Here is a 27,846-nt window from a genome sequence, read left to right as displayed (position 1 = left end):
GCCCTAATTTATGGGCCTGGCCTTTCCCAGACAGGGCGAAGTGACGGGGGCAGTTAATATTCCTGTGGTAATGCACTTGGTCTCCTTCCGAGGCCCCTCTTCCGCCCCTCACCCACGCCTCACTGACCCATCCTCTTCCCTCAGCGGCGCCTCAGGGCCATTTACCAGGAGTCCTCCAGCCTCTCTCCGACCACCTAAACCAGCCCTTCCTCGGATGGTGGGGAAACTGAGGCTCAGAGAGCACAGGAGCCCAGGGAGGTCACCCAGTGGTTGGGAGCAGATCCAGAGCCCAGGATGCCTCCGGGGCTGTCCCTGCTTTGCTCTGAGTGCCTGGCAGGGCCACCCCACTTCCTAACAGAGAATCTCCACACTATGATCACTGCCTCCAGCAGCCAGACCCGGGTCCTGCTGGGCCGAGGAGGTAAAAACAAAGTAACAGTGAAGTGGGGCAAACTCACCAGTGCAGCTTCTCAAGGCTTCAGTAGTCCTGCTCCAGCCAGGGGCAGTCCACCCTCCCCAAGGCAGAAAGGGGCTTGTTGGGATTCCTAAGTCTGAGGTCCCCATGCATTCAGCCCATTCCTCCTCAGTCTCTCCTCTCTGCTGAGCGTGGCTGAGCACGAGGTTTATGTGGTCGAACCAAATCCCAGGAAGCCGGGGGGGGCCCAGGGAGACCCCTAAGGAAAGTGACCAAATGGGCACACTTTAGCATGAAAGAGACAACTAGGAGAAATTACGTGGGGACAAGAATAAACTAGGGCTTCACAGACTAGTGGTCCTGGACACCAGTGACTTTTGATAAGACTTGGAAGGGGAAAGAGAAAGTGCTAGACTGCTAGACCAGAAAGTCTCCGAGCATTATGTGACCAACATACCCCCTTCCTTGACCCTATTTTCCAGCCACACCAGATCACGCAATCTTAGTAACAATCCCTGTGCTGTGCCCTGACTCACATGGTACCCTCTTTCCAGCACAGGAAGCATTCAGACTGGGCAAGGGTCCCCTCAGCTTTCCTGAGCTTGCCCTTTTCCAGACCTTTATTTGTACTGACTAGTTTTCTTGTTCCTTGTCTGATCCAGGTCATAAGCTTCCCCCAGGACAGGGGCTGGGCTGGCTCACTTTTAGATTCCCTAATCCTGTGCACAGAGAAGATTTATGGAACTCCCTTGATCCCTGTCCCACAAAAATGAAAGGGGGAGAGGCACCATGCTGGGCACTATGGCCTCCCTCTCTGCTCTGAAGGTTTACATTTCTTTTAACTCTCACTGCCTCCCCTTCGTTAAACTGAGATTATAATGGTAGAAGATACCTGGGTGGCTGTTCCTGCTTACTGTTCTACAAAGTGAGTAAGGAAAGAAGCTGTGGCAGTGGACCATATTTGTAATCCCAGCAACTTGGGAGGCTGAAGCAGGAGGTTCATAAGTTCGAGGCCAGCTCAGAAACTTGGCAAGACCCTGTCTCAAAAATTTTAAAAAAAGCCGGGGATGCAACTCAGTGGTAGAGAACACCTGGGTTCAATCCCCAGTACTACAAAACAAAACCAAGCAAAGTGAGTAAACAAAAAATATGTAGTTTCAGAATATGCAATCTTGCAAAACATCTTTTAGCCTTAGCCTCTTCACTTGGGCTTTTTAATACTCTATGAGTTCAGGCCGGCCTCTGGAATATTTGTCCAGGGTTCTGTGTGGACAGCACCTGCCACTGACTTAACCTGAATTCCTCGCTTCTGGAAACTGCAGCGACATCTGTTGGCGAATCTGAGTCGGAGCGGAGCCAGCTCCAACTTTTCTTTGCATACTTGCGCCATCTGCTGGCGGCCTTGGGAAAGTTCCTTCATTTAGGCAATCATTCATGAAGTACTTTTCATGCTCCATGAACCGTGCTAGGAAAAAGCTGGGTATACAATTTTGAAGAAAACTGACAAAAGTCACTTCCCTTAGGATATATTAATAGTAATAACTAACATTTATATAGAATTTGCTAAACTGGGTGCAATGGCGCATGCCTGTAATCCTAGTAACTTGAAAGGCTGAGGCAGGAGGATGGCAAATTTGAAGTTAGCCTGGGCAATTTAATGAAACCCTGTCTCAAAATAAAATATTAAAAGGGTTAGAGATGTAGCTCAGTGGTGCAGCTCCCTTGAGTTCAATCCTCAGTGCAAAATGGGGTTCTAGGCACTTTACTTGTATTAATCCATTTTACCCTGATGACAATTCTGTGAAGTGGGTATTATTATTCCTACTTTACAGATGAAGAAACTAAGGCATATGGACAACTTGTTCAAGGTCACTTGGCCAGAGCCAGGCTTTTGGACAGTAAACAAGTAAATGAATAAGCAAGATCCTTCTTATGAGAGAAATAAACAGGGCAAAATGAGAGTGACAGGGAAGGGTCTCCTCTGAATGGGAGGAAGACCCTCTGAGAAGGCAACCTACCCTAAAGAATGGAAAAGGAACCTGTTATGTCAAAAGCCTAGGAAAAATCAATTCAGGCAGAAGTGGTCAGGGTGAAGGTGCTAAGACCAAATGCTCCAAAGTTGGGTAGAAGGCAAGTTCTGACCATTATATCTCCAAACACCTTTCCAATCTGTCCTTCTTCTAAATCCACCACTCCACCCCCAGCCTCTGCATCTCTTTTGTGGATCTCTTTTGTGGATCTCTTTTGTGGATCTCAGTTTGTTCCCTGATCCCCCTGCCCGCGGCTTCTTCATTCCTACAGATCCTGGAAATGCATGAATCTAATCCTGCCACTGCCCTGCCTAAAATCCCTCCCACTCTCTTTTGGATATAACCCAAGCCCTTTGGATTGATTTTTCTGTAACCCCCCTCCCATAGGTCCCATTTCCTGCAAACTCCTCCAGTTCCCTTTACCCCAACTACACAAAGCCCTTACAGTTTCCTAGAGGTCCCAGATTGTCTCACCCCTAGAGGTTCCCCAGGAGCTGCCCTTCTACCTGAAATGTTCATAGCCCACCTCACCTACCTACCTACCTCCTTATCATCCTTCAAAACAGTCCTAGCTTTACTTTCTGTAGGAAGCATGCTGTGAGCGCAGGGTCCCATCTGCAGTCACCCTCACCAGCAAATCTAAACCTTCGTCCTCGTTCCTTGTTCCAGTGAATTTGTGAGCAATTTGAAGGAAAGGATTGTCTGATCTATCTATCTTATCATCTTTGGGTCCCAGCACAAGAGCCAGCAAATGGCGCATGCTCTATAAATACTGTTCACAGCTGCGAACTCTATGTTGTTCAGTTTCTTTCTGTGTTTCTTATTTATTGAAATTTGGACAGCATAAAATCTACATTTTGGCATGCAGTTCTATGAGGGATTTTTTTTTTTTTTTTTTTTTTTTGGTACTGGGATTGAACCCTGGAGCACTTAACCACTGAGCCATATCCCCAGCTCTTTTTATGTTTTATTTTGAGACAGGGTCTTGCTAAGTTGCTGAGGCTAGCTTTGAACTCACGATCCTCCTGCCTCAGCCTCCTAAGTCACTGGGATTACAAGAGTAAGCTGCCACACCAGGCAGTTCTGTGAGTTTTGATGACTAAGATAGGGAATAGTTCTAGCAGTCTCCAAAAATCACTCCCCTGCTCCTTTTTTTTTTTTTTTTTTTTTTAGATTTCTTGGTATTTTTAATGAGATAATGGAGTTGTCTGTGAATAGAGACAATCTTATTTCCTCCTTTACCATCAGTCTTCCCTTTGAATCTTGTGCTTCCTTCTGCACTGGCGAGAACTCCAGTCTGATGTTAGGAAGGAGTGGTGATCCTTCTGGCCTAGTCCCTACCTTAAAGGACAAGCACTCGTTCTCTCAGCATTAGCTGTGATGTTGGCTGGAGTGTTTTTGCAGATGTCCTTTGTCAGGTTAAGGAGGTTTTTGTGATCGTGAATCAATACTGAATTTTGTCAGATGCCCTTCTCTGCACACATTGAGATAATCACTGTTTTCAGCTACATCTCCTAAATCTGAATGCTTGTTTTCAATTTTCAGTTAATTCTAATATTTGTTCTAAATTTCCTTGTGATTTTCTACTGGGCCCATTTAAAATTGTTGCTTGATTTCCAAATATGGACAAACTTTCCAGATACCTTTCAGTTTTTGATTTCTAGTTTATTTCTGGTGTGATCAGAGAATCTGCTTTTGTGACTTAAGTTTCTTTTGCTTTGTTAAGATTTTGTTGAAAAGCTCAGAAGATGGTCCTTTTTTTTTTAAGAGAGAGAGAGAATAGAGAGAGAGAGAACTTTTAATATTTATTTTTCAGTTTTCGGTGGACACAATATCTTCATTTTTATTTTTTATTTTTTAATGTGGTGCTGAGGATCGAACCCAGCGCCCCGCGCATGCCAGGTGAGTGCATTACTGCTTGAGCCACATCCCCAGTCCAAGATGGTCCTTCTTGATGAATAGTTAGTTACTATGCACTTGAAATGAATGCATGTTCTATTGTTTTGAGGTAAAATATCCTATAATGTCAGTTAGGTCAAATTAACTGATATGGGTACTCAACTCTGTGTGCTCCTCCCCTTACTGTAGTAGTTACCAAGACAGGATCATTCCAGGTTTGTAGATTTCTGCTTTCAGTTTTACCACCTTGGGCTTCATGTATTTGGAAGCATCATGATCAGATACTACTTTTAGTATTATTATGTCCTCTTGGTAAGACACTTTTATTATTATGACTGTCCTTCTTTATCCCTTGTTTTGAAGCCTACTATGCCAGATATTAACTTGGGTTTTTCGACTTTCTTTTGATTGTTTTTTGTATTGTAGATCTTCTCCATCCTTTTGCGATCAACCTATGTCTTAGATTTAAAGTGGGTTTCTTGTGGACAACATATAGTTAGATCATATTTTCAATTCAATCTGGCAGTCTCTGTTCTTTAATTATTGTATTTAGACCATTTTCATTTAATGTAGTTATTGATATGGTTGGTTTTACTATGTTTTAGTCAGCTTTTTCTCTGCTGTGACTAAAGGACCTGACCAGAACAACTGTAGAGGAGGAAGTTTATTTGAGGGTTCCTGGTTTCAGAGTGTCTCAGTCCACAGACAACTAATTCCACTCCTCAGGGCTCACGGTGAGGCTGAACATTATGGCAGAAGAGTGTGGCAGAGGGAAACAGCTCACATGATGATCAGAAAGCAAAGAGAGAGACTCCACTAGCCAGATACAAATATATACCCCAAAGCCTCCCCCTAGGGACTCATCTCCTCCAGCCACACCCCACCAGCCTTCAGTTACCACTCAATTAATCCCATCAGATGATCAATTCACTGGCTGAGTTGAGGCTCTCGTAACCCAATCATTTCTTCTCTGAACCGTCTTGCATTGTCTTACATGTGAGCTTTTGGGGGACACCTCACCTCCGGAGCATAACATTTTTCTGTTTTTCCAATCTATTTATTTGTGTGGTTGTCTTGGCTTTCCTGCCTTTTTTAAAGAGAGTATTTGAATAATTTGTAGTCTGGTTTTTTTTTCTATCTTAATTTGTATTTTTGGCTCTATTTTGTTGTTGTTGCTCTAGGGATCACAATGTACATATGTAACCTTTCACAGTCTACTTAGGGTTAGTATTGTATCATTTCAAGCATAATATAGAAAACATGAACAAATAAATCTCTTTATCTTCACATTCTAGTTGCCATTTATATTTCATGTATTGTCTCTTATAGCTGTCGTATATTTTTCTATTTATCAACATTGATAAGCCCCCATCAAAAGTTTTATAGTTTTTCCTTTCAATAGTCATACATTTTTTTTTAAATTTTTACTCAAACTGTTACCATCTCTGTGCTCTTAATTCCTGAAGATCTGGGTTTATCTCTGGCATCAATTTCCTTCAACCTAATTTTTCTCTTCAGTACTGGGGATTGAACCCAGGTTCTACACAAGCTAGACAACAGTTCTAACTCTGAACTATATTCCCATCCCTTTTTATTTTTGACAGGGTCTCACTAAATTGCTGAGGCTGGCCTCAAACTGGGGATCCTCCTGCCTCAGCCTCTGCAGTAGCTGGGAATATAGGTGTGTGCCACCATGATTGGCTCAACCTAAATAATTTTGTTTAGGATTCTTTTTTTAGAGTTGGTCTGCTAAACTAAATTTCTTAGTTTTCCTTCACTGATAATCGGTACAGGCGGGAGATCTAGCTCAGTGGTAGAGTGTTCACCTAGCATGAACTAAGGTCCTGGGTTCAATCCCAGCACTAGGTGGGGGTGGGGCAGAAAAAAGAAAGAAAACAAAGAAAAAGAGCCTCATTTCTTGTAGAAATAGATAAAGCAATCATGAAATTCATATGGAATAATAAAAGACCCAGAATAGCAAAAGCAATTCTAAGCAGGAAGTGTGAATCAGGAGGTGTAGCGATACCAGATTTCAAACTGTACTACAAAGCAATAGTAACAAAAACAGCATGGTACTGGTACCAAAACAGGCGGGTGGACCAATGGTATAGAATAGAGGACACAGAAACCAATCCACAAAATTACAACTATCTTATATTCGATAAAGGGGCTAAAAGCATGCAATGGAGGAAAGATAGCATCTTCAACAAATGGTGCTGGGAAAACTGGAAATCCATATGCAATAAAATGAAACTGAATCCCCTCCTCTCGCCATGCACAAAAGTTAACTCAAAATGGATCAAGGACCTTGATATCAAATCAGAGACTATGCGTCTGATAGATGAAAAGGTTGGCTCCGATCTACATATTGTGGGGTCGGGCTCCAAATTCCTTAATAGGACACCCATAGCACAAGAGTTAAAAACAAGAATCAACAAATGGGACTTACTTAAACTAAAAAGTTTTTTCTAAGCAAGAGAAACAATAAGAGAGGTAAATAGGGAGCCTACATCATGGGAACAAATTTTTACTCCTCACACTTCAGATAGAGCCCTAATATCCAGAGTATACAAAGAACTCAAAAAATTAAACAATAAGAAAACAAATAACCCAATCAACAAATGGGCCAAAGACCTGAACAGACACTTCTCAGAGGAGGACATACAATCAATCAACAAGTACATGAAAAAATGCTCACCATCTCTAGCAGTTAGAGAAATGCAAATCAAAACCACCCTAAGATACCATCTCACTCCAGTAAGATTGGCAGCCATTATGAAGTCGAACAATAACAAGTGCTGGCGAGGATGTGGGGAAAAGGGTACTCTTATACATTGCTGGTGGGACTGCAAAATGGTGAGGCCAATATGGAAAGCAGTATGGAGATTCCTGGGAAAGCTGGGAATGGAACCACCATTTGACCCAGCTATTGCCCTTCTCGGACTATTCCCTGAAGACCTCAAAAGAGCATACTACAGGGATACTGCCACATCGATGTTCATAGCAGCACAATTCACAATAGCTAGACTGTAGAACCAACCCCGATGCCCCTCAATAGATGAATGGATAAAAAAAATGTGGCATTTATACACAATGGAGTACTACGCAGCACTAAGAAATGACAAAATCATGGAATTTGCAGGGAAATGGATGGCACTAGAGCAGATTATGCTAAGTGAAGCTAGCCAATCCCTAAAAAACAAATGCCAAATGTCTTCTTTGATATAATGAGAGCAACCAAGAACAGAGCAGGGAGGAAGAGCAGGAGGAAAAGATTAACATTAAGCAGAGTCATGAAGTGGGAGGGAAAGGGAGAGAAAAGGGAAATTGCTTGGAAATGGAAGGAGACCCTCATTGTTATACAAAATTACATATAAGAGTTTGTGAGGGGAATGGGAAAAAAATAAGGAGAGAAATGAATTACAGTAGATGGGGTAGAGAGAGAAGATGGGAGGGGAGGGGAGGGGGGATAGTAGAGGATAGGAAAGGTAGCAGAATACAACAGTTACTATTATGGTATTATGTAAAAATGTGGATGTGTAACCGATGTGATTCTGAAATCTTTGTAATGTTTTGAATAACCAATAAAAAAATAAAATTAAAAAAAAAAAGAAAAAAGAAAAAAAAAAAAAAAAAGAAAAAGAGCCTCCATATTTTGCATTCGCCTTGGAGGATATTTATAAGTTAACAATTCTTTTCTTTTACTCCTTTAAACCTGTTTCACATCCTTCTGGCTCCTGTGTTTTTAATTGAGAATTCTGATGGCAATTCTTTGAATGGAAAGACATATAAGAATGTGTTATTTTCTCTAGGATTTTTTTTTGTTTTTATTTATCTTTGATTTCATTATATGCAATTTTATCATAGGTATCTGTGTGGTTTTCTTTGAGTTTAACTTGGTTGGGGTTTAACGTTTAGCTTCTTGAATATGTGAATCTGTCTTTCCCCAATTTTGCCATTATTTCCTCAACAGTCTCTTTTTCCTCTCTTCTGGAGTCAAATGACATGAATCTCAGACCCCAAGGTGGTATTCCACAGGTCCCTGAGGCTCTGTTCATTTTTTCAACTTTTTTTCTTTTTTTTCCAGATATAACATCTATTGATCTATCTCAAGGTCATTAAATCTTTTCTCTACCACTTCCATTTTACTATGAATCCATCCAGTGAATATTTTATTTCAGGTATTACATTTTTCAATTCCAAAATTTCTATATTTTTTTAAGTCTCCATCTCTCTGCTGTAAACAATGATTGTCCCATCCATTTCAAGTTATAATTGCCACCTCAAAGTCTTTTGTGATAATTTGAAACAGAATTCTAAGTCCTAAGTTGGCATCTGTTGATGGAGGCTAGTTTTCTGTCACTAGTTTCCTGGTTCCTTGTATGTTGAGTAATTTCAGGTTGTGTTCTGGACATTGTAAAAGTTATATTGTGTAGACTCTGAATCCTGTTATAATCCTCTATACAATGTTGATTTTGTTGTTATTGTTGTGTCAAGAGGTGATCGGCCTGCTGGGCACGATGGCACATGCCTGTAATCCCAGCAACTCAGGAGGCTGAGGCAGGAGGATCACAGGTTCGAGGCCAGCTTCAGCAACCTAATGAGGCCCTGTCCCTTTCTCAAAATGAAAAATAAGAAGGGCTGGGGAGGTGGCTCATTAAGCACCTTTGGCTTTAATCCCCAGTACCAGGAAAAAATGTGAACTCTTCCTCACACAGATCCCTATTTCTCCATGTGTTCTGTTAGCCTACGTGGCAGGGAAGGCTTCAAAACCTGAAGTTACCTCAGGAAGAAGTCCAGGAAGAACAAGAGGTGGGAAAAGAACAAGAGCCAGAGCTAAGGCAGGGCTTAGGACTGACTCCAAATGAGGGCAGTGGAGTTAAGGATAGAAGAAGGGTCTCACCCAAGGGCCATGGCGTCCCGTGGGTTCTGAGAGGGATCAAAGGCTCAGCAGCTTCTCCCATGCTGGACAATGACAGGACTGGACAGGAAGGAAGTTCTTGGCAGCAGAAGCAGATATAAGGACCAGGTTGGAGTTGGGGCCAGACAAGGGATGAAGGCACCACACCTTGTCCAGGGCAGTAGGACAAGGTTTGCTCTCTGTCCTGCCAGGGACTTAGGAGACAGAAATAAAAGGACAGCAGCATCTTCTGTCACAAAAGACCTTTATTGGCCTCCTCCTTGTGGTTCTCTTGTTCATTTGTTCTGTTGGAGTTGAATAAACTGGAATAACTTATCTGACGAACTAAGGAATGCCACAGGTGCAGCCGATTCACCTGGAGGGATCCAGGAGTGAGAGGGCCACAGAATAACCGACAGTCACTTCACAGAAGGGCCACAGACCTGGAGACCCACCCAGCCACCCCTCCTCCCCCAGCCCAGGACTCACATGCTCCCTCATAGGAAGAGGTAGTCCTAGAGCATCTGTGACCAGACCTCACTGCTGAGCACAGCTGCCCAGGGGGACGGTACATTCTGCACCTGTTCCCTGGGGCTCTGCAGATCGGCCACCCAGGACAGGACCTCACCCCAAGTTTGTAAGGCACCTGTCTCTCATATGCTACCACTTCAAACTATGCCCTTGCCTACACGCCTCCCCGTGGCCCTTGCAATAATCCCTGTGAAGGTGAGCACAGCCTGGTACTGGCCCCATTTTACACATGTAGAAACTGAGGCCAGCAGGGTCTCCAAGGGCACAGGTTGAACATAAAGTATCTGATGGCACTCTCTTTCCCCCATGCCATGTGGCTTGCAGTGCCCTGAGCTTCTCATTCACATCTAGAATGTCCTGGGAGGTGGGATTTTGTGCCAAGGGCTGATCCGAAAGTACCCACCTGCTACTGAGTGCCCACGAGGGGCCTGGGCAGAGGGGCAGGTAGGCAGAGAAAGAATTCAGGCGACCTCCTGAGGGGGCCAGCCTCTTTTGGGGCACAAAATCTCCTGTTGTCCACATGCTTGGTTGGCCACAATTGTGGTAATAGAATCCTACTGGAATTACCCAAGGAAACTTGGTGCTTGAAAGGTCTCTGGGGGACTCCTGGCCTCAGGGAAGAGACTTTTGTCATAAAGTCCTCATTCAATATGTCTTTGTGTGAACCTGGGTGTCCATCTCCCTCACTGTATGTAGTTGAACCTGGCTCTAGCTTCTCTTTCTCCGGTCACCCTGATCCTCCTGGCATCCTGAGGGCCTGGGCTGGGAAGTGGGGTGTCACACAGGGGTGGAGACAGAGTCCTGGCTGGGGATTGGGCCTGTTCCCTTGCTCCATGGTCTCCCATGTGGCCTAGGTCAAGCCCCAACCTCTCTGATCACCAGCCCCTGCCCAAGTCAAACCCAGGCCAGAGCTTCAGGGTGGGTTGGTTAAAAAACAAAATAAAACATGAAATGTGTCTGCGCGTGCACCCGTGTGTGTAAGCATACACTTGGGCCTTGGTCTGGGACCCAAGCTCCAATATGAAAACAGTTTGTATTGGAAAGCCCGAGCCATGCCAACATGAAAAGCAAGGATAGACTCTGTGCTTGCTGGTCTAAGATCAAACCTCAGAATGGTGGTTTGAAGTTTTTCTTCAAAACAAAATTTTTTAAAGTGAATCCACAACAGGCAAGAGAGATAAAAGCAGAGTTGTTCTGGTGAAGTGGGAAGTGGGGAGGGCTGGAGACTCAGCCTTTGCCCCCACCTTCCTCCCGTAGAGCTGCTGACGAGGCCCTGTGGGAGTTCCACGGTACCCTGTGGAACTGGCTGGAAAGCCACTATCAGTGTCTACGGATCAAGGGTCCCAGGGACCTGTGCTTTGATTTCCCTTTTGGGGTGACAAGTTGGGAGGGAATGTTGGGGGAGGGTGCACCCCCTTCCACATGGCCTCTCACTACTGTGCAGTGAGCCTGCAGGAGCAGCCAGGTGGGGTCTGCCCCACAGCGGGGCTTCTTCAGTCCAGGAGGGAGGGAAAGGAGACGGCGCTGCTTGCACCAGGCAGGCTGTATGAGGGAGGAGTAGGGAGCCTCTTTTGGTCCCTATTGATTTTAAAAAGAAAAATGTCAGGACAGGCATAGGCCTGCATCCATGAGACCCTGTAGGAGTTCAAGATTGGACCCTGAAAGAGTTCAAGATTGGATGGGTAGGGCGTACCCAGGCCCTTGGCACTGGCAGGAGGCAAGCTGCCTCTCTGGGCTGCTGAAACCACTGGGAGAGGATCAGCCGGGGCTCAGGGCTCAGGGCAAGAGATCTGGGCTTTCCCTGGGCCCAGGGCCCTCAAGTGTCACCAGGAAGCTCTGTTGATCCTGAATGGGCCTTATACTTTGAGGGCCAGGAGCAGGCAATTTCTATTTCCCCTCACCCTTGGATTTCTTTTACAGAGCAATGGTGGGTTCAGTACCAAGCCTTCTTGACCTCTGTGGGATCTGAGAGGTGGGAGATGTGGGTGACTACAGGCCTGGAAGGGTCCAAGAACCCCCCTGTTCCCCAATCACTGAAAACATGCACATCTTTTCTGTCTTGGTTGCATGTCGGTGATCATGGTGTTTCCAAATAGTGTCTGCATTTCCCTCTCAGCTGGGTCACCAAGGCCAAATTGGCTGATCTCATTCTGGTTGACAGTTACCTAAGTGAGAAGCAGGGCCAGAGATGAAGACCAGCGGGGGGTGGGTTGGCGCGCAGTTAACTTCCTGTGTGACCTTGGGTCGTGCTCTTGAAGTTGCAGGTCACACCTGGTGGCTGTTTGCAACTTATAGAGCGTGGGCCACTGGTTTTCATCTCACAGCCATGTCCTGAGTCAGGCAGGGAAGGAAGTTCTGTACCATTTTAGTTAGGGAAGCCGAGACTGAAGGTGTGGGGCTTGCTCAAGGCAACCCAACTGGTTGGTAACAGCCAGGCCTGAGAAGCAGCCCTGGGCACTGTTCAGCCCTGGCATTGCTTCCGCTGATGAGTGGGAGCCAGCTGGACCAGAACCAGGGCAAGCCCACTCTAGCTTTTCTGGGCTTTGAGGCCGAGAAGGCCCTGGGGTCCAGCCAAAGGACTCAGTCCTTGTCTTCCCAAGACTGAACTCCTCTCTGGGTTGGGTGCTGAGGAAGCCCAGCTGGCCCTCTGCTTTGTGCAGCTTCACCCAGGCCAAGTTCTTCCTTCCTGCCCAGATTGGCATCATCCTGCCAGCCCCATGACCCACTGGGAAGTGGGCTGCTTGGCAGGTAGAGGCCTCAAACACTTGGCATAACAAGGGCCAGTACTGTGGGTTGGTCCTGGGGCCTAGTAAGGCTCCCCCACCCCCACTATCACTCCAAGGTGTCACCTGGCCAGACTGACTCCAGGATGGAGAGGGGCCTTGCAGAGAAGTACTGGGTCATGTCTAGGTGCTGAGTTCAGTGATGGTGTCTGGAGCTGACCAGAAACCTGGAAAGATGATATGGGTCCTCCTCTTCAAGAAGAGACCACAGAAATGCTTTGGCCTGTGTCTCTCAGGGCTGCAGCACAAAGCTGAGGAGAGGGGCACCTGGCCAATAGGCAAGTGGAACCAAATCCAACCTGTGTGACACTCAGAGGACTGTGCATTCTGCTGTGTTCTGAGTCCCTCTGGCAGGACACTGTGTTCTAACTCACATCAAGGCACTATATGAACCAGCCCTGGATGCAATGCCTTTGTGAATTTCCCCTGGCCAGGAACAGAGACTGGGATAGACCCATCTCTGTGCCACCAAGGCTGGGCATAGAGCACAGAAACTGTCAGCAAAGAATGGTGAAGCTGAATTCAACTACACTTTACCATTGTCCTTGTGCAGTCCTGGCTCAAAGAGCAAAAAGATAGCGCCCTGGTACTCCCCTGCAGCTGGAGAAGTTTCAATTAACACTGGAAAAATCCCTACAAGTGTGATTTTGAAGAGCAGGAAGCTTCAAAAACCAGCCTGGCAAAATTTTTGTGTGCATATGTTAGGGATGGGGGAAAAGATATTTGTGGGGAGAGGTTACCCCCAATGCTAAAGGGTCTTGTACCAGCCCCAAGTTTCAAAGGAAGACACTGAAGGGTACATGCTCTGTGCGTCCAGCTCCACAGCGACCCAGTTCCAGCAGGGGCTGGATGCCTGGGGCACCTGCTGCTAGGACCATGGGACTGGCCTGGATAATGTGACTGCCCCCAGTTGACCTGGTTCTGACCTGGGAAGGAGGTCCCTTGAGTTAAGCATTCATGAGATTTAGCAGACATGGGGCCAGGCTAATGACCATCATTTCACCATGGGGAAAGGTTTGTGCAGCTCATCCCCAGAGGTGCTGGGTTGGAAAGAGTTGGGATCCAACTTGAATAAAAAATCGTGTTGTCTCCCTTTTCAGGAAAATATGGAGCCAAGACAGAAGTAAGCAGAAATTGAGAAGGAATCCCCCTCGTTCTGCTAATTAGTATATTTGCCTGGTAAACCTCATGTTGCCCACATCCTCCGGGGGCTGTGAAGCCCTGCAGGCCCTATCACAAGCCCCCCATCAAGTCTCAGCAAACCCAGGGCTTAGGGCAGAGCAGTTCATGCAGGCTATGGTCAAGGCTTGACATCAGGTGACACCCCGGAGGCCCAAAAAGGGCCTTTCCTAGGCCTGGAGTTTGGACAGGAGCTCTCTTGGGTCCTGCTGCTTCTGAGGTCTGTGAATCCCCTCTAGAAGCCAATGGAACAGGAAGCGGCCCTGGCTCCACCCAGCAGACCAGAGCTCAAATGTTCACAAATTTTCAAAGCCAGAAGTCCCTGGGTTTTCCAGTGGGGAACTGAGGCCCAGAGAGGGGAACAAACTTGCCTAAGCTCATACAGCAAGTTAGCATTAAAGACCAGACAAGGATACCTTTCAATACTTGCCACTTATGGCTATGTCTGCCCCATTGCCCTGGGAAAGGCCCCAGTTCTCAATCACACCAACACCAGCCAATGGGTATTAGGTACCTTTGACACTGGGAACTACTAGGGTCTCCATTCCCCAAGGAAAGAAGCATAGCCTCTTTCCCTTTGCAGGAAGGCATCTTGATGGAGCCTGCTACCTTCTGGGGAAGGACTGCCTTTGACAGTGGCCACTCTCCCCACCTGTAGGGCCAACCCAGCCTAGTCATGGAAGACTACAGGGAGAAAGAGGGGGATGCTGGTGGCCCCAGCTATCCCTGGACCTCCCACCTTGATCCTGGTGATAAAAAAGTCTTAAGTCTGCGAAGGAAGGCAGAAGGGGAGGCTCAACTTCCCACCTCTGCCCACCTCTGCAAGCCCCATCAGAAACTCCCTCTGCAGGGGCTGGTGCTTGAAGAGCCCCACCTTTGTGCATGTGAGAACCCAGTCCCCCCGTCACCACCACAACACAAGGCAGCTAAGGTGCTCATCCTGACAAGTCCCAAAGAAAACCGGCTAGTTGACACGGCTCGCCTCCATCTAGGTGTCTGCTGGTAAGGAAGTCATTTCGTTGCTTTTTTCCACTCCTGGGTCTATGAGCTCACGAGCTTCACCAATGCCACTATCAGACACAGGGACACAGGACAAGGAGAAAGGTGGAGGGGGAGAGGTCTTTGGTGGGTCCAAACTGCAAAAAGGCATTGAGAAGCTATCCATGGTTCTGCCCCTCCAGTTGGGAGGGGGTGGCCTTCAATATAGTCATCTTTTAGCTGCCAGAACCATTACCAGGTAGAACTGGGGACATCTTCTCACGTGTCTTGAGCCCTCATGCCCACTCCTCCGAGCCCTCACACCCATCACGACAGAGCCCCTCCAGCCCCACCCTGCCCTTCCCACTCCCCATCTCAAGCCCAATCCCAAGGCCAGGGCTGTGGTGGCCTTTGTGGGAATGAGCATGAAAAGAGGGTGGGGTGGAGCGGTGACCGCAGAGAGAGGTGAAGGTGGTGCACTGTTGGCATGGTGATGTGGGGCCAATCCTGAGGCCAGAGGTCCATCACCGTGACCAGGAAGACCACTTGGGGTCCCCTAGTTGAAATTGGAAGAACAAAGGGGAGGGAAACCAGAACAGGAAGAAGACAAGTAAGCATCCTAGTGCAAGAGAGCGGCCCGGAGCTGCTGGGCACGGGCCGCCAGTCTATCTGTTGTTGAGGTGTGGAGAGCCGGTGCCATCCTCCTCTTCCTCCTTGTCGTCCTTCAGGCCTTTCAGTCTCTGGCGAGCAAAGTCCTCAAACACAATGTCGTCATCGCTGCAGAGAGAAACAAGGACAACGTGGCATGCTAGCAAGGGCAGGGAGAAGGAGAGAGGTCATATCCACAGGCTTGACACATGTGACACAGAGGGACCCAGGACAGAACCACACTCCCCAAGGTCTCTGGCCTCTGGGGCCAACCTGGGGCAGAAAGGCTCTGGGGATAGTCACAACTCGACTTGGAGAAATTGAAAAGTGCCAGGAGGGTCATGAACTTGACTCTCGTGCCTAAGGCCTAGGAAAGGACCCTAACTCTAGAGGGGGTGGAGGTATGTCAAATACAGGGAGTAGCGTGGTTCTGTGGCAGAGGTAGAAATCATCCCACCATGATAGGCCAGACCACCACATCCTCACAGTGTAATATGAATCCCTCAAGAGCAAGCCCAAGAAACCCACCCACTCACCCAAAAAACTACCCCTAGGAAGCATTCCAGAGAGCAGTGGGGCTGGCTTAATGGAGAGAAAGCCACAAAGGCCCTTTCTCCAGAAAAGTGTCACTCACATGCTGCCGTCAGGGATCCTGGGTAGGAGAGGGGGTGGGATAGGGGAGCTAGCAAATCTACACAGGGGCAGAGGAAGTCTGGTAGCGGAAGGGGTATCTGAGCAGGGTGCAGGACTAAGGGCTGCTTCCTTTCTGCCATAAAAGCCAGCCACTTAAGACCAGGTAGGGACCCACAAAATGTCCCCTGCCCCATGGAGCCAGCCACATGGATCATCCTCAAGGTATGACTGGAGTCCCCATATCCCACATTTCTCCTGGGGTACAAGGGAGGGTGGCTTTTGCAGCTGGAGCAAGAAAGCTGCTTGGCCCTGGAGATGATTCCTGCAGCAGGCCCAGGTCCTCCCCCGCCAGCCACTGTCCGGTGCCACCAAGGAAGGCCTTTCACTGCAGGGAAATCTGCACTGGTGGGTCCTCAGGAGTCAGATGCAACGGGACCCAGACCCTTCCCCACCCCTCAGTCTGCCTCCATGGGTTGGTGAGGGCCGGGAGGAGAGCCAAGCCCAGGGCCCCGACCAGCCCTGTGAGGCCAGCAGGCGCTGTGGATGGACGGACGGACTGACGGACGGACGGACGTGCAAGGACGAGGGAGGAAGACAGACCCCACCAAGGCAGGAGGAAGAGGAACAGGCACGGAGGGTCCTTCAAGTCACATGCAGGCAAGCGGGTTGCTGAAGAGGCGAGCAGAGGCGGCTCTCAGCAGACGGGGTTAGACCAGCTGCTCCTCAGGGGTTAATAAGCATATATGCAAATGACCCTCCGCCCCGCCCCCGGGCCCGCCCCCCAACATCCGCAGGCAGGGTTTGGCTTACTTCGTGTCAAGTTCTATGAGATTTGTGTCTACTGGCGCCTCGTTCTCTGGAACTGAACACAATGAGGGCAAGGTGCCCGGGGGTTAGTGTGGAGTTGGGGACAGGCCGGCTAAGATGGGTGGGGGTGGGGGGCGCAAAACGGAGCTCATCCCAGGTCTTGAAACACCCCAAATCATCTTAAAGGCAGTCCCAGCAGATTTGAACCTCTGACCCTGTGCTCCCGGGACAGGTCTCCAACATGACAGATTCATTTCCAGCTTGCATGAGTTTCTCTAAGAGGGTCGGGGTTTTGTTGCTTTTGTTTATTTTTCACATTTTAACCTCTCTGAATTTGGAGTGTAAAAAATCAATGACATTTCACATTTCAGTTTAATCGTGGGACCACTGTTTGCCTTTGCATACGCAACACGTAGTCTGCCTCAAGGGAAACAGCCTTAGATCCAAAGAAGTGTAAACACTCCGTTATCAATTGGGGAAAAAATTTTTTAAAAGGGAAATGCTATATCAACAGGTCATCTCATCTGTGTGGCTCCTTCCCCGACTTCTAGCCCCTCCCTGGAGGCCTGGCAATGAGCTTCCTCTCTTTCTCTCCCACAGAGGGCAGGAGCCAGGGCTCACTGACTCCTAGCAGATCAGAAGCAAATATGAGTGGTGGGCCCCACAAAAGACCTGGGGAGCTTGGGAAAGAGTGACACTAGGCTGAAGGCTAGCTCAGAGGGACGTAGGATGAGGGGGTAACATGGTGGAGGAGGAAACTAGCTCTCTGGAATCCCCCCCACCCCAATGACCCACAGGGCCTGCTTACCTTCCCGATGTGGGGGTTCCTCTTTGGGCTTGGGGTGCATTAAGGTGAAGGGCAGTTCCACAGCCACATCGCTGAAACACAGACCCAAACACAGTGAGCCCTGGGCCAAGCCTCAGGCTGTGAGCCCCAGTCCCCTGTCCCTCTGAGAACTGGGAGAGCTGTTAGAGGGAGATCCACCACACTTCCGGTGAGCATCTGTCTCTCGGGAGTTGAACTAGGAGACCTGCTGTCCTGCTTCCAGAAGGAAATAGAAACCTCCCTTGTCCTGAGAAGAATCCCTGGATTCCATGGGCCGGCAGCAGATATGGGGTGGGAAAGGAGTACTCCGGGCAGTGTGCACTGTGGTCATGGGGTGGCTCTAGCAGTGCTCTGGGACCTTACCCACCTCAAATCACCATAGTCACCCCAACCTTCCCTGACACTGCCCTTCCCAACTCCTGGATGGGACCCCACTTGCCCTTGCTTCATCTCTCCATGCCTTAAGAAGCTCCTGGCACTGTGAAATCTGGATGTAGCGCTATGAAGGCCCAGGGCTAGGGCTATCTACACCATGCATAGAGTCTGGAAGCCTTGTGAAAGATGGAGGGGAGGGGCTATGGAGAAGAACTGACCACCGGGAAGAACTGACCACCGGCAGTGCCTCTGACAAGGCCTCTCTTCCTTGCTCCTGACCGAATAATAAAAGCAGACATTTGCATGGCATGACTGTGCCAAGGACTGTTCTAGGCCCCTTCCTTAGAGAAACTCATTTAATCCTTATAACAACCCTATCATTTACCCCCAATGTATGGATTGGGAAACTGAGGCACAAGGAGATTAAAGTCTCTTACATACAACTATTAATAGTAAGTGATGGCTCCATAATTCACTCCCTTAACTACTGTGACAACAGCAGAATTGAGACTGACAGAAGCAGCCCTGAAGGTATCTTTCAGCTTGGGTGCCATCACCCTAGGACACCCCCCAAACCCTGAGTGCCTCCAGGCATAGCCACATTTATTGGTTTTGTTGCTCAAGGCAGCTGGGAAGGGTGAAGGGACAGAGAATGGAATGGTCAGGGAACAAGTTATGCAATCAGAAAGGCTCTGCCAGCCTCCCTCTCAATGGTGGAGCACTTTACAGCCTTGAGTCCCACTGAGCTCATATGGAAACATGGGAGAACAATGCCTACCTTCTAGAAGCACTGGAATTTCCAGCAGACGTTGTAGGTAAAAGATCTGGTTAAACTGTGAAGTGTGAGCCTCCATGTACTTCCCCTCCATGGGAACACAGGGGCCTTTTGCTTTGGGTTTTCTTTTTTTGGTACTAGGAGTTGAACCCAGGGCACTCCACCACTGAGCTACATCTCCAGCCCTTTTTATTTTTTATTTCAAGACCAGGTCTCACTGTTGCTGGGGCTGGCCTGGAACTTGCAATCCTCCCACCTCAGCCTCTGGAGTTGCTGGGAATACAGGCATGTATAACTGCCTGGCAACGTGAGGGTCTTATAAGACGTTTTTTTTTCTTTCTTTCTTTTTTCTTTTTGGCAGGGGGTACTGGGAATTAAACTCAGGGGCACTTGACCACCAAGTCACATCCAGCCCTATTCTGTATCTTATTTAAAGTTGCTCAGCATCTCGCTTTTGCTAAGGCTGGCTTTGAACTCACCATCCTCCTGCCTCAGCCTCCTGAAGACTCTTTCTTTTTCATTGGCTTTTTCCTTTCCTTTCTGCTTTGCGTGTGTGTGTCGGGGGGGGGGGGCAGGGGGCAGGGGGGCTTGTTTTGTTTTTTGCTTCCAAAGTGTTCACTTGAAAGAGTGAGCCATCAGATGGAAGTGAATGGAAGACTGAACTGGCCAGCCTTCATGGAGACCACATAGGATATGGCTGAAAGGATCTGGACCTTAATTTTCCCCCAAGACATAAGGGATAGGAAAAGGGACACTTCTGACTCCTCTTTGGGACTTTGGAGAACAGCATAAAGCTGGGCACAAGTCTAGGTTCAGAAAGTCTTTGCCAAATTATACAGAACTAAATTGAATTATTGTCATCTCTCAAACTAGACCAAGATTTCTTAGGACAGGTGACACTGCCGTCTTGTGATGGGAAGCCAAATGGCTATGTTGGGGGCATTTTTGGAATGTTAAATCCATCCAACCAAATTACAAGGGAATCTTGTCTACAAAATTGGATCTCTGAGGACCTGTCCTTAGCAACACACAGTCAGCAGTTCGTTCTCATTAGTGTAGAAGTTTCTAAGCCACGAGGCCTGCATTTCTCCTAAACAGCCTATAAATCAGGTGATTAGAATTCAGTCAGCTCTGCTGGTGGCCACTCCCCAGATCACTGCTGTCTGTAAAGGTCCCTGTCACTGGAATGGGATGAAAGAGCACGGCAAGGTTTCAAGGAAAGGCCATGTCTCCCTCATCCCTAGAGAAAGGTCTAGCCCAGCACACACCTGGTCCCAAGTCCTGAAATGACCACTAGATTCCTTTCAACCCAGTGCCCTGTGGTCCTGACCAGTTAGGCTAATTGTCTCTGGGCCCTCCAGGGAGGTGGCTCAAGCAGGATGAAGGAGGGACTTTACCTGGATGCAAGATCTCCCAACAGGCTGGGTGGGCCAGAGGAGGCAGGAGGAGTGGTCAGGAGAGAGTGCAGAGAGGAAGAAAAAACACATTATTCACCTCCTCTGCTGCCCCGCAGAGCAGACGGACCTAGGGACGCACCCCCGACCCCTGCACGCCCTGACTGCTCATTCAGGGAGACTGATGTGGCATCTACCTGCCCAGGGGCCGAGGTGGGCCCCAGGATCCTCCTCTGTAAAGGAGCTCTTCCTCCCTGTCAGGAATAGCTAAAGGCAGAAGGAAGACTTTGGGGGATCCGGAAGCATATGGAAAACTGTGGGTCCTGCAAGGTCACATGATATGGGATTTGGGATTTAGAGAGGTCCTATAATGTACAGTCAGTATTACACACTGCCACCTGCAAAGAGTCATTATTTTAATAATAAAGAGACTCAATGTCTAATGTTATTTCATTTTTTCAATCTTTCCATAGACATTTATGACCTAAATTAAGGGGGGGGATTCCTTTAACAAATTAGAAGCCTTAATACTTGATTTATAATATGTACCCCAATATATGGGGCAATGGGAGCTTTTTCTAAGCTCCCACCTAACTATATACTGTAGGACAGGAAATATATCCAGTCCACTACTGGGACCCCAGCACCCAGCCCGTGACCCAGGGCTCAAGGAGAAGAGTTCAGGAACCATTTGGACTTCTGTTTCCCCATCTATAAAATGGGAGTCAGCTGAGCTAGCAAATCCCCAATCCAGCTCAGGGGTTCTGAGCCCCTTTGGCTGTTTTCCCAGCAGATCAGCCTGGGCAAGAGTGGTGTGGGTGCTCTGTCTGGAGGTGTGTGAGCATCGTGGTGCCCTCTAGGACCTGCTCTCCCTCCTGGGCCAGGCACAGTACTCAGCACAAGGTCCTGACCTGCCATGAAGAGGACAAGAGAGTGGGAAAAAGACGGGACGGGGAAGGACGGCCCAGAGCCACTGGAGGAGAGGGAAAAGGAGTTGAGAAGAGGAACAGAAAGGAGGAAAAGAACAGAAGTCCTCCCTCCCCATTCCTCCTCCACAAGAGATACAGCTGAAAAGTCCAACAGGAGGAATGGGGCAGGGGGCTGCGGGCCCCTCCACATTTGGGCTCTTGGGCTGGGCTAGAACACTCACCCGCCCCGAGACACCACCAGCTTCACCTTCACTTTGTAGGAAACAATGATCCCCAGGATCTCACGGTTGGCGCCTTCCCTCAACCTGCAAGGTGATACAGGGAAGCTGATCCACAGGGTTCTCTGATGGGTGAGATACTGCAGGTGGCAGGATACGGTGGAGGACAGCACTGTCCATCCCTCTCCTGGCCACTCAGCTACCATGTCCAATGGAGCCCAGTGAGTGGCCCACCCTGGTCCCAGCGGAGGTGAGAAAAGGTGACCTCTACCCTTAGGAAGCTGGAACTTGGAGCCCCGAGTTCCAGATTTGGAGGTGAGAGCCCTCACTGTGTGCTTGGTAAGCTCCCCACCCCTGCGTGGCCAGTGTCTGGCAAGGCTGTGAGGGGCAGGGCTCTAACTCCTCACTAATGAGTCCAGCTTCTCCCACCCACGGTTTAGTGCTCAGTAACTTGTGAGCAGAAAGGGCTGAACTGGGAATTTGGAGAGGCTGGGGGCAGTTGCGGGCAAGGGTCAGGAAAGGATATCTCCAGGAGGTGGCTGGTGCCCTGACAAAGTCTTGAGGACAGGTAGGGTTAGAGCCAGGGTAGAGCAGCCGGTGGGAATCTTGGAGGTCAGTGGGCAGCCTCTGCAGGGCGTGAGGAAGAGAGGCTGGTCCAAGGGCAGCCTGGATTGGCAGCAGGGGAGGGCAGGGGGTGCAGAGGCAGGCTGGAGCCCAGCCAGGGGGCAGGGCTCAGCAGGGAGGGTGCAACAGGCACCCCAGTCCCCGAGGCTCTGCTACAGCAGGGTGACCTGGAGGATTCAGTGATACCCACGGGGCAGTAGTGACAGACGGCCCAGGGGTCCCTGACTTGAAGGGATGCGCCATGTCTGGTCCACCCAGCTCACCGTCCTGAGCTCTCCAGTCCCCCTTCTGCTGGGGCCCTCCTAGTAGTTCCTCCTTCCCTCTGGCCTTGCTGGCCTCAGGCTACACCTGTCCGACTGAGGACACCAGGTCAGGATCTGCTGCCTCTGGCAGGAAGCCTTTCCAGGCTGCTCCTCCAGACCAACTACCAGGGCTGGCACAGACCGAATGAGCCAGATCTAGTGGCCTGTGTTGTCCTCCGGGTCCCCCCCAGGAGGGTGGGTAAAGCGGGACAGCCTCCCTGACCACTCAAGCTTTTGTGGACAGGCCACAGACAAGGCTGAGGGAAGAGGGCAGCCTGAGCCTTTTCCTTGACAGTTGGGACTAAGGACAGCAGCAGGAGCCCGAGACCAGGAGGGCAGGTCCTCACAGGGTGCTGGAGGCCAGATTCGTGTCTTCATGCTTGAGTTTCCCATCCAGGGCAAGGCCCCGCTTCTCTCGGTTATTGGCCAGGAAGGGAGTCAGCGTGTAAACTTTGCAAAACGTCGAACTGGGTGCCACAGTGTCACTGAAAGAAGGGAAGTAGGTATGGAGGTGGCCCTACCCACAGCCAATCCCAGCCTTGTGCCCCAACCCAGTTAGGACATCTAGCACGGCCTGGCCCCGAGTTCCCTCTGCCAACGCTCCATTCCCCAACTGCAGAGAACACTTGGGCTAGGCCTGGCTCTGGCAGAGAGACCACAGCCACCAAAAAGAGGCACATCTATGCCATACCCAGCAGGGACCCTGGGGTGGAGAAACAGCACAGCACTACGCAGTACATTTACCTTTAAAATAACAGCTACCTGCAACCATAAATGAAGCCACTGGACACCATGAACCCCCCACCCAGGTTACACAATGAAAACTTCGCTTGCTTTACGGCACATCTAGCCATGGTGCAGGGTATTTGGGTTGTTCCGTTTTTTCTAATGCTTGCTCCATTCCCTCCCCCTTTCAAGAAAACAGCAGGGGTGCAGCAGATGACAGCGGCCAGCCCTGGAGCCAGCCTCTTGTCAGATCCATGAGCTGAGCAGGTCACCGCTCTCTGAGTCCATCTCCCCACCGTCATACTAGGACAGTAGCAGTCCCCACCTCACAGGCCTCCGCAGGAAGGAAAGAGACCAGGCAGGCCATCCATAGGAGCAGCGTCCTGCTGTCCCCACTGGCTACCCTGCGCTCCTGTGCACATTGGCAGAGCTGAGGGTGTCCCTCTGGGGATATGGGGTGCTCTGGCTCTGGGTCACCTCACTGCACCCTTCACCAGGATTCTAGGCCTCACGGCTTTTTTTTTTTTTCTATCAATAGTGGGTAGAAGAAATAACCAGTAAGAGGGAATGTTTGATCTACTCATAGCACAGTCACATTAAAAACTATCTCCGAGATCACATAATAACTTTTTTTTTTTGTACCAGGGATTGAACCCAGAGGCACTAGACCACTGAGCCACATCCCCAGCCCTTTTTAATATTTTATTTAGAGACTGGGTCTCACTGAGTTGCTTAGGGCCTTGCTAAGTTGCTGAGGCTGGCTTTGAACTCTCCATCCTCTTGCCTCAGCCTCCAGAGCTGCTGAGATTACAGGTGTGCACAACCATACAGGCCACACCAACTTTTAAAATGTCTTTAAGTTGCAAAAAATATTGACTGTAATTATATATGAATAAATATCCCCATATATGTAAAACTACATACAATGCAATTGCCACCCCACTCCCAAAGACCAGGAGCAAAAGAAAAAAAAAAAAAAGATGTGTCTTCTTTTGGGAGTATTCACTTCCCACTTCCTCTAGATAAGATGCCTCTCTTGAGATCTCTCCTCGCATCTTATCTGCCAATAAACTTGGGACAAAGTTCCATGCTCACCCGTAGCAGCTCTCCTCAAACCTGGACATTTTTTGTTTTCTTGACAATTATTCTGTACCCTCCCACATATACCCCTTTTACCCAATGAGGGGGATTACTAAAAGTTGTATACCCAGGGCCTTTGCCTCAGCTCTCAGGGAGCTCAGAGCAAAAGTTTCTCCTTTCCACCCAGGTTTCTGGTACACTGTCATTATTCTCACTCGACAACCCAATTTCCTTTCACTCCTTAGCTCTTGTTTTGTTGTTCAAGGTTTATGGAGTCTTTTGACTGCAGTGTACATTTTCTTTTTTTTTAATTTTATTTTTTTGTTATAGATGGACACAATACCTTTATTTTATTTATTTATTATGTGGTGCTAAGTATCGGACCCAGTGCCTCACACGCTAGGCAAGTGCTCTACCACTGTTCACTAAATCAGGTGGACAGTTTCTGAAAGTCTCTTCCACATCATCTACTCTGAGTGGCAAGGAAGGCCGAGGCCCAGCCCTCCGCCAGGTGGAGAAGAGCAGCTGGGCCTGTGACTGGACTGCCACCCAACCCCACACTCCCGAGGCCCAGCGGGCGCTCACTTACTCAGCCTCCTCCATGGCCACGGGGCACTTGTACTGTGCTGTGTTGAAAAGGCAGATGTCCGCATACTGGCGCACTAGGGAAGGAGGCAGAAGGGCGCATGAACCAGGGGGGCCCAGCCCAGGGGGTATTCCCAGCTGCCTGAGGTGGGATGCTCAGTTCCGGGTAACGACCAGAGCCTACCTGGGAGAATTTGTAGGACACTACCGCCTTCTTCCACCCAAAATGTAGCCTCTGAAATATTCATTTCATTCCATAGCCAAAGGTCATCCCTGTAGGGACAGCCATGTCCAGGGCCCAGGAAACCTGAGATAAGGGATGGCCTGAACTGGCCATGAGCAGCCTGAGGCACCAGCCTCCAAGGGTCTCTTGGCTCAGGGCAGGCCCTAGGCTTCAGAAGTCTTTGGCAGTAGTTATCTCAAGGATCATGACAAGAGGAGAGCCTCTAGTGACCCCCGCCAACTCTTGGAAGGATCCCCTCTTGCCCACCCCAAGCTGACCCTCTCCCCCAGGTACCCGAGATCTTGATTTTCTTCACTGTCTTGTTGGTGTTGTTGGTGACGTGGACGTTGACACTGATGGGTTCTCCATGGTAATAGATCTGGGAGAAGAAAGGAGAGCCTTGGTTGGGAAGACACCAACGTTCTAGGTAAAGGGAAAGGAGAAACCGCCCTCCCAAGCTCCTCAAATCTAAGCTATTCTGACAACTGCCCCAAGGGCTTCAGCCATTCCCATTAATGCAAATATAGCATTGAAGCCACCAAGTATATTAGCTTTCAGTTCCCTTGTGGGACCATTGAGAGGTATTTGAATTAGAAGGTGTATTCCCAGCACCAGTCCTGTCCTGGCCACCAGTAAGGATGACTATAATAACTATAATATAATAACATGTGATATTGGACAGGTTGTCGAAGCCTCTGAAAGTCTCTTCCATATCATCTACCCTGAGTAGCAAGGGGTTGAACTAGGGAATGTCTCAAGTCCTTGCCAGATCAACAGTTTGGACACAGGAGGCTCTGGAAGGAGCTGGGAAGGAGAGGAAGGGCTGCCCAGTTCCCTGAGGGAATCAGCTCTGAATTCTCACTGCAGGGCTTCAACCCACATCTTGTCCCAGGTATCTGCCTGCAGCTGCCTGCAGGGAAAGGGGGTATCCATGCCTCGAGGAGAAGCCCCTTGCACTCAGAGCAGGTATCAATCAGCTGGATTAGAGTCCCCCGCCTTTGTCAGGTGCTGCCTCATAGCTTAGGGCTAGGCGAGATTATGGCAGGGAGTCTACGGGCCCCTCTGTACCCCTCTTTACCTTTACCACTGGCTTGCAGGGAGTCAGTGGGATATAAGGGCCCCTGTGGAACAGCCCCACCCCTGCTAAACCCAAGCTTCATACCTCCTTATCCAGGGAGGCTTCTAGGTGCAGGGGCTTGTCCGACATGAGGAACTGCCTGGTGGTCTCAGCTGTGGGCTGGGGGCCAGGCCTCTCCGGGGCATACTGAACCTTCCGGATGACCAGACGCACAGAATTCCTGGTGGAAAGGGTGGAGTGAAAGATGCCAGGGTCACCTGCCTCATCCCCTTTCTTTGCAACCTCTACATCCCTCTCCTACTTAAGAGGCTGCCAGGGCGCCCACTGCCAACTAACTAGAGAGGCTGACCTAGACTGTCACCACTTGGCCCACTCCATCCTTCCCCATTCTGTCCCTGAGCCACTCCATGGAAGCACCTCATTTGGGTCTGTGTCTTGGTACCCAAGAGGATGGTAAGAAAGGAACTGCTTTCACCTCCTGCCTCCTCATGTCACCTAGTAGTATAAGCTCCTTATGGACAGAGACTTGTCTAAATTGTTTACTGCTATGTTTTTAGCATATACGACAGTGCCTGCCATGGAGTGAAGGCCCTTTAAGTAAAACATGCTCAGAGGATGGATCCCAGGAAGAAACAGGGGCTTGGGAGGTGTGGGGTTCAGCCAGAGGGTTGCAGGACAATGAAAGGGGACCCTCAGTGTGGGGGCGGAGGCCCACAGATGGGGGGCTCAGTGAGGGTGACAGAGCTCCGAGAGGAAGTGAGGACACATGGAGCTGAGGAAGGGATGGGGACTCAGGCCATCTCTGTGGCATGCAGGGAGTGCTGGCATTGCTCAGACAAGCCACAAGCCACCTCCACCCCCGGGAACCAGAGAGCCGGGGTCACACTCCTACCCCTCCTCTCCCTAACTGTGTGGCCTTGAGTCACTGCACTGAGCCTGAGCCGCCTCAACTGTAAAATGTTGACAATAGCAGGACCCACCCCTCAGGCCTGCTATGAAGGCTAAGCCAGTCCACAGCTGCCCAGCACTCGCGGAGCATGTCTGGCACCTAGTCAGCCCTTGAGAAAGGATAGCTACTATCCCATTATCACTAGTAAGTCTTCCGTGTGCACTTCTTCATTTCGTGTGGACTTAAAGGTCCCATTGGTAGTGGGATGAGAGTGGTGGCTCTCAGTGTTGCCTCCTTTCCCTTGTTCTGGTCAATTTCCTTTCCACACCCACAGTACCCTTCCTTCCCTCTAGTCTCAGGTCTTAGGAGGAAAAAGGGGGACAATGAAGTGAGGGAGAAGGTTCTAGTCTCATGCCCGTGAGCTGCCAGGGCTGCTGATGGAAACACCTGTAGTACACCCTGTGGCCACCAGGTGGCAAACTTGAACCACTCCCTAGAAAGGCTGCCTAGCTGGTGCCAGGCTCCTGTAGGAACAGGCTTTGGATGTGGTGGCATCAGAGTTGCTGGCTAAGGTCTGTCAGGCCAGGAAGCAGAACAGGACTTGACCCCAAGAGGGGCATCCATGAAGTCAGGGCCAGCTTTGTTTTGGCTGCCAACATGGGTTCTCTCTATAGGGACTTCAGGAGAGCGCATTCCCTTCTCTGAGACATGGGTTCGCTCTCCCCACTTCTTTCTCTTGCTTAGAGGCCCCTACTGACACACTTACTCCACTTCCTACTGATCCCCTCCCAGGAAGAAAACTGGGAAATGATAGCCTGCAGACATCCTGCTCAGCGTTGAACACAATCTGAATTTAGGATTTTTTTTTTCTTTTCCAAAAATAAAAAGACCAGCAGTCTGGAGAGGATGAGACTAGAGGAAGGAAGATGAGGGAGGGAACTGGTGCAGTGGTGCAAAGGAGAAGCGGATCCTGAGCCAGAGCAATTGAGGCCACCCTCCCCGGGAAGCCTTCCATGACC

At 49.3% G+C, this 27,846-nt stretch overlaps 1 protein-coding gene across 4 annotated transcripts in view; it reads right to left on the bottom strand.

Moving 5' to 3' along the window:
• Nucleotides 1–14,726: 14,726 nt before the first annotated feature.
• Nucleotides 14,727–27,846, bottom strand: part of Arrb1 (arrestin beta 1) — a 77,608-nt gene continuing 64,488 nt past the window's right edge. For 3 of the 4 annotated variants that reach the window (XM_076846632.1, XM_076846633.1, XM_076846630.1), the window contains exons 8-16: nt 26,023–26,158; nt 25,155–25,239; nt 24,642–24,714; nt 22,594–22,731; nt 21,324–21,407; nt 20,177–20,200; nt 17,612–17,682; nt 16,807–16,858; nt 14,727–15,492 (exon numbers count right to left, since the gene is read on the bottom strand). In XM_076846632.1, the coding sequence (XP_076702747.1) occupies nt 15,381–15,492; nt 16,807–16,858; nt 17,612–17,682; nt 20,177–20,200; nt 21,324–21,407; nt 22,594–22,731; nt 24,642–24,714; nt 25,155–25,239; nt 26,023–26,158 (775 nt within the window). In that variant the 3' untranslated portion in view covers nt 14,727–15,380. The remainder of the gene's footprint in view (nt 15,493–16,806; nt 16,859–17,611; nt 17,683–20,176; nt 20,201–21,323; nt 21,408–22,593; nt 22,732–24,641; nt 24,715–25,154; nt 25,240–26,022; nt 26,159–27,846) is intronic. The other variant, XM_076846631.1, reaches the window with a different exon arrangement.

The sequence above is a fragment of the Callospermophilus lateralis genome, chromosome 2 (assembly GCF_048772815.1).
Source record: "Callospermophilus lateralis isolate mCalLat2 chromosome 2, mCalLat2.hap1, whole genome shotgun sequence".
NCBI lineage: Eukaryota > Metazoa > Chordata > Mammalia > Rodentia > Sciuridae > Callospermophilus > Callospermophilus lateralis.
This window is presented reverse-complemented; position numbering and strand designations above follow the sequence as displayed.